This window comes from Callorhinus ursinus, unplaced genomic scaffold (assembly GCF_003265705.2).
Source record: "Callorhinus ursinus isolate GAN/ISIS: 27379988/994484 unplaced genomic scaffold, GSC_fseal_2.0 scaffold10, whole genome shotgun sequence".
NCBI lineage: Eukaryota > Metazoa > Chordata > Mammalia > Carnivora > Otariidae > Callorhinus > Callorhinus ursinus.
The window spans coordinates 52,461,455-52,468,460 of NW_027397072.1; the positions used below are offsets into that span (position 1 = coordinate 52,461,455).

Genomic DNA, 7,006 nt, shown 5'->3' on the forward strand with positions numbered 1-7,006 from the left:
GGCACCTGGGTGGAGAAAGAAAAGAAAAGAAAAGTAGCTGGCACAGTGTAGGTGTTTTAAAAATATTTGCACAAATGAATTTTAAGTCTGTTCAGAAATGATGTATGTCTTCTGTTTATTTGCTTTTTTAAAAAAATGTCCATTAGAGAAGGTTAGTAGTTATTTTCTTATAGTCCCTACTAATTTCTTGTTAAGTTTATCCTGGAAATTTTATATAACTTTGTTATTTTATTTTATTTTTTATTTTTTAAAAGATTTTATTTATTTATTTGACACAGAGAGACACAGCGAGAGAGGGAACACAAGCAGGGGGAGTGGGAGAGGGAGAAGCAGGCTTCCTGTGGAGCAAGGAGCCTGATGCAGGGCTCCATCCCAGGACCCTGGGATCATGACCTGAGCCGAAGGCAGATGCTTAATGACTGAGCCATCCAGGCGCCCCTAACTTTGTTATTTTAAATGATTTTTTTTCCTCCATTCAATTTTGTTTCTGATTATAGCTGTCATCCAGGGAAAGCAGCTTCTTATTGAACTCTTAAATTCTAATAGCTTCTCAGTTAATTCTCTTGGGTTTTGTATATAGAAAAATCACATAACCTGCAAATAATGGTCATTTTGAATCCTTCATTCCAACATTTACCCTTTGGTTTCTTTTTCCAGTTTTCTCACTGCATCCATTAGAACCCTCAGAAAAAAAATGTTTAATAATAGAGAGTAATCGTCCTTGTCTTGTTTCTGACTTTAATAGAAATCCTTTACCACAAGAATTTGAGTTCGTATCATGTTGAGGAAGTATCTTTTTATTCTAGTTCAATATGGGTTCTTCTCAGAAATGGATGTTGAATTTTATAAAATGCATTTTGGGCATTTATTGATTTCTCTTTCTTTGAACTATTGCTGTGATGAATTATATTAATAGATTTCTGAACATTGAACTCTTTTTTCATTTGTGAAATCAGTCATTCCTGCTCTTGATGCATCCTTTTGAAAATACTCTTCTAGATTTGATTTGCTAGACTTTTATTCAGGATTTGCATATTCATACGTGAGATTGGTCAGAAATTCACTTTTTGGGCAGTCTTCATTTAGTATTTGTTTTAAGGCTATAATTTCATAAGATAAATCAAGGTGAACTCCATACTTCTCTTTGTCCTGATAGAATTTAAATAAGATAGGAAGTCTTTCTTCCTTGGAGGTTTATTACTCACTTGTAAAGCCATCCGGATCTGGAACATTTTTTATAACATTATTTTTCTCAGTTTCATCTAGGGTTTTTAAAAAATGTATTTTGCTGCTTGAGTAAATTTTGATCATATGTTTTAAATAAATAATACATTTCATGGAGATTTTCAAAATTATTAGTGATTTACAGTATTATTTCTATCATTTCAACTTTCTGCTGTGAATGAGAAGACATCCCATTCTCATTCCTGGTGTTGCATATTCCCGTTTTCTTTTCTGGCAATATATTTTTTTATTATGTGATGTTAATCACTATACATTACATCATTAGTTTTTTATTATTCCTGTTTTCTTTTATGCCAATCCAGATGTTGGTTTATTTATAGATCTTCTCACATAAGCCAATTCTTGGATTTCTATATTAGTTATACTAATTTTCTAGTTTCCTGATTCATTGATCTTGTTTTTCTATTCACTAATTCTTTTCCATAACTTTTCTTTGGTTTATTTTGTTATTTTTATGTTTTCTAGAGTAGAATAAAATGGATGCTTTATTTTCATATTTAATTGAATAACAAAGACATTTTAGACTATGAATTTTTTTCCCTGAGTGTAAGTTTCATCTTATTCCATGCATTTTGACACAATATTTCCTTTATGGCTAATTTCTACATAGTTTGCAGTTGCTGTTTTGATTTTATTTTTATTCTAAGAACTATCTGGAAGTGTGTTTTCTCATTTCCAAGTGACTGAATTTGTAATGTTTTAAGGGTTTGTTGATAACATCTAGTTTGATTGCATTGTGTTTGGAAAATGTGACCTATTTAATGTCTATGTTGAGAATTTATTGAGATTTTCTCTGTGGCCTAATAATATCATTTTTGAATGATATGTAGGCAGAGACTCTATCTCCAGCGCATAGTATTTAATCTGTATCTTCATTTATTTTTATTTTGTAGAAACTGAGAGTCGTGTTGTCTTCCACTGTATATTTAATTAGTGTTCATTTCTCTTCGTATTTCTGGTAGCATTTGCTTTGTATCTTGAGGAAATGTTATTCAAAGCGTAAATGTTCTTTATAGCTATAGCCTCATGATGGATTATATGTTTAATTCATGTAAAATGACCCCCACAGTGGCCCCTCCCAACCATGGCCCCTGCTGCCTGGCTTTGTCTAGGGGGGCGTATGCTTTTGCTCTGCGTCCCTTCTTGCTGCCAGGGATGAATATTCCAAAGGAATATGGCTTTCCCTGATTTCTACTTTGATGATATTATGACCTCTGTTTATTTTTTTCTTTATATTTGCTGGGCATACTTCTGATGATTCTTTTCTTTTTACCTGCTTCATGTCACTTTATTTTAGTGTTGTTTGTTGGTAACCCTCCCATAGCATTCTCTCCTGGCATCTCTTGCTATAGCAGAGAAATCTGAAACAGCCGGGGTTTTTTCATTCCTTTGTAGGTAACCAACATTTTTTTTTGGTAGATGTTTGTGCATTTTCCCCCTTATCCTTGTATTTCAGAAATGTGCCAGGAAGCATATAACTGTAGGCTTTTTCTCTTTATGGACTTTTTCCTGTGGAATGTAGTAAATCCTTATAATTTATTTACACAGGTCTGTTTTTCAGTTCAGAAATGTTTTCTGTTATGTGAGTGCTGATTATTTATATGCCAGCTCTCTGGTCTTTGTCTCCATTAGCTATCCTATTCTTTCTCATCGTTTTCATGTCTCCGTTCTTATACTTTTTCTTTTGAAAGAGAAATAGAGCTGACCAGCATTCCCACTGCCTCACCAACCAGCATCTGTCAGGAAGACAGTTGGATGTCTGAAAATCTGATTCGGGCATGTCCAGGGTATCTGAGTCAGGGAATGTGGAGAGGGGAAGTTCCAAGAGTCATGAGTTCAAGAGCAGATAGGTTGTTCTTTGTCCAGCTCCATTTGCCTTAGAATTTTGTGGTTGTTTTGTATTTTTATTTTGGTTTCTTTTTTTTGCAATCATGTGTCCTTCAGTCTTAGCTTTCCTGGGGGCGGTTGGGGAGTTTTCATCTTTTTCTGTGTTTTCTTAGGTCCCTTGAGTAAATGGCTTGGTTAGATCTGAGTCATAAACTTGGCGTTCAGTCATCTTAACTTATAAGCATTCTTTCTCTTAAAACCCTGAGAGCAGAGGCTCTGGGGTGCTCGTGGAGCCTTCTGATCTCTTCTCCCACTCTGGGTCTGCAGGTGGGGTAATCCTTTCAGCAAAGCTCCACAGAGTGGGGGAGGGGGACACTGATACAGGACACAGAAGATGGGATGGCATGTTTTTAGACCTATTCTGGCCTCCTTGCCATCCCTGGGATTCCCTAGTTATTTGTAAGAGAAGAAATTAAAGAAATCTCGGTCTGAAGACCCTCTCCCATTATCTCCCCCTGCCCAGCTTTGTCTGGCAGGCTTATGCTCTTGATATGCCTTCCTTCTTGCTGCTAGGGATGAAGTAAAGAGGTAATTACTTGTCTGGGGAATGAACAGAGAGGAGGAAGGGATACCAGAATGGTCAATTCCAATGAGAAATTGCGGACTTTGGAATTTCGTCGTTGTTCTTTCTGCCAGTTCCACTGAGCCTTTGGACCACTTCTTTCTCTGTCAACTACAGTTCCTGGGCACATGCCCTGGAGGTATCCCTCCTCTGGTGGGCACAAGCTTTTTGGGTTTATATTCCTGACATGGGTGTTTCGAGGTTTGCTCTGCTTGCTTTATGTAGGCCCAACAGCACCTTTGTAGGTCCACCTTCACCTTTGTAGACCATCTCATCATTTCAGCTAATGGCAAACCTGATGCAGGACAGATATCACAGTGTGTAATAGCGAGTTTATTGAGATGGTGGAAGCTTCTAAAAGGCATTTAATCCATTAAAGTTTTTAGTGGGATGCTGGGAGAGGCAGCATCAGGAGGCTCCCAGCCAGACATCATTTTAAGCCAGAACGCTTTCCTATTGATTCTTTTATTGGTTTCTAGACTCTGACTAATTGGAAGTGCTGGGGCTCAGATGCCCTCTTATGCCTTCTGGAGGCACACAGGGAGCGGTCACCATTTTTAATGGGATAGACTGGACACCACTTCCTAGACCCCTTACGTGCCCTGAAGATAAGACCATCAAGCCCTCTAGGCCCATTTCCAGATCCCTTCCATATCTCCCCAAATTCCCTGAAAGAATCATAACTAACCAAGGGACTGCACATCCAGAGGGGAGCAGATATGGCCTGCCTGAAGCCTGAAGCCCTTCAGCTAACCACACTGACTTCTGGAAGTTTATGACTTGTCAGAAGAAGTTGAGGAATTTACTTCCTGGCTGACTTGACTTCCTGATTTGCTCTGTTTCCAAAGCAGAGGAAAATTTATATTACATGGTATAGTTTAAAACAATAAACAATAGCAGGTCTAATGATTAGTATCTTCTTCCAAAACTAACTGATGAAATATACCTATATTTCCACTCAGAAACTTATTCTTGCTTTTATTCAATGTCCATCTTAAGGATTTATTTTGAGCTTGACATCCCAAAAACCCTTCATTTTGTGGTTTGAATCTTGCCATGATTTTTGACCAAAAGCAATGCCATTTTTATCTGAATAAGCAGAAGACTTTCTTGGGCACAACTATCCATTCTATGGATTTTCTCCCCCTGGATGAGGGCCAAAGAATATTTAATTCCCTGCCTGTGGAAGTCTCTTGTGCAGTTGTAGTGTCAGTGAGAATTTAGAGAGGACTAGGGCGAGGAAGGAAGGGGGGCAGACAGCAGCCCCGACCCTGAGAGCTGCCCTGTCCCCACCCTGTTTCCCTGCAGACTTCTCCATGATGACGCCCATCAATGACCTCCACACAGCTGACCCCTTGAACCTGGCCAAGGGGGAGCGGCTCATGCGGTGCAAGATCAGCAGCGTGTACCGTCTCCTAGACCTCTATGGCTGGGCCCAGCTGAGCGACACCTATGTCACGGTGAGCAGAGCATCTTGGAGTGGGGTGGGTACTGCATGTGGCCCTGACAAAATCCCAAGAGAGAGCTCCTGCCTGTCAGCATGGCCATGCACTGAGCCCTTCTAACATTTCTAACCACTGTGGTCACCTGAAATAGACAACCTTCCCTGTGGCCACTTCCCTGCATAAGGAGCTAAGAACTCCTGGATCCTATTTCTAGGGCTACCCTTGATCATTGAGAGATTCCTCTTGTACGTCCATTGCCCCAGTTCCAATAAAGGCCAGGTCCTCTTCATCTTTCGTGTGCTGCGGGGGAGATAAGGGTTTTTTGGGTGTGAGTTTTAGGTGCAGTGGATTCAGGGGAAGTGGGGATTCAAGCAGAGTGTTCTTGGAAATAACCCTTCTGTCTCCTTGCCACTGAGAACATGTGTCTTCCCTCCAGCTGAGAGTCAGCAAGGAGCAGGATCACTTCCTGATTAGCCCTAAGGGAGTTTCTTGCAGTGAAGTCACTGCATCCAGCCTGGTAAGTATAGTCGGGCATCTCATTGCCCATTGCTTATTGAAACGACAGCAGCCTACAGTGACAGGTCATCTTCAGATTAGCCACTGCCATCCTATCCCTCGTGGAGCTTGCAGTCTAGTGGGGCAGAGAAGACACATGGCTCCAAAGCAGAATACCCATAGTACAACCCAACCATGAGACCAAATATGAGGTGCAGGCAGCAAGTGCAGTAGGAGGTAGGAGGGGGAGGAGATGGGCCTGAGGTTCTCTGTGCCTTGGATTGGACCCCGAAGTCTGGGAATGGGGAGGCCTTCCTAGATTGGGGAATATATTAGAATAACAGCCAGTGCTTTGTCTCAAAGCAGTGCAAGACTGGCTTAGTGCTGGTACCATTAGCAATAGCTTTCTGGAACCCCTTTTAGTTCTCTTGCTCCTTTTAGGTGTAGTAGGAAGAAACTTCCAGAAATTGGTCTTGATAGGAAAGATTCCTGGGTAGGAGGAGGAAAGAAGTAGAAAGGACTGTCTTACAAGCAGAAGAGGCCCTGTGGTTCCTAGATGTGTGGGCTGCTGTGCTGTACTCCTGAGGGCAGAGGGTACCAACTCAGGGCCTCTGCCAGGCTTGACACACACTCACATGTTGATTCCACGTATGCAGTTAAAAGAGCCAGCTGACAAAGTCACAGAGTATCTGGGCAGGGTAGACCTTGAGGGCTGCCAAGGCCACTTTATAGGCAGGAGAGGATGCTGGTGCCCAGGGAGGTAAGTGACTTGCACAGGGCCACCTAAGGAGGTCATGGCCAAGTCAGATTAGGGTCAAAGACACAAGGAGGCACAAGCTCTGCCTTTAAGGCATTTGTGGCGAGTTGGGGAGCAGGCAAGACAAGCAATGATTCAACTCAGAGTGAAGAAGGCTGCCATACAGCAGGAAACTTGGGGAGCCCAGAAAAGGTGCTTGGGCCTAGCAGGAGGGGCAAGGGAAGAGCATGTGGGTTAACCTGATGGTGAAGGACCTTAGTCCCCAGGAGCCCACAGGATAAGCAGATTTAGACCAGGCCAGTAGGGAGAGACTGGGCAGAGAGAACTCTGTCCTCAGCAGGGGGAGGACAGTTCAGACAAAGCCAGGCACATGCCACATCCTGATGCATTTGGGAGGACAGTGAGGGGCGACGTCTGGCTCACGTATTCAGTGTCTGAAAGTGAGGCTGGGGAGGGGATAGGGACCACATGAAAAAATGGCACCAAAAGCATGGTTATGGTGCTTTGGCTTTACTCTGCTGGACATGCAGAGCTGCTGAAGCATTGTAAGTGGGTGAGTGATAACAGTCACACACACACACACACACACACACACACACACACACACACACACAC

The 7,006-nt window shown here is 41.9% G+C and overlaps 1 protein-coding gene across 2 annotated transcripts in view; it reads left to right on the forward strand.

Moving 5' to 3' along the window:
* ADD2 (adducin 2) overlaps positions 1-7,006 on the forward strand; it is a 103,967-nt gene that overhangs the window by 68,154 nt on the left and 28,807 nt on the right. For both annotated transcript variants that reach the window (XM_025868454.2, XM_073897559.1), the window contains exons 5-6: positions 5,003-5,154; positions 5,576-5,656. In XM_025868454.2, coding sequence (XP_025724239.1) covers positions 5,003-5,154; positions 5,576-5,656 — 233 coding nt within the window. The remainder of the gene's footprint in view (positions 1-5,002; positions 5,155-5,575; positions 5,657-7,006) is intronic.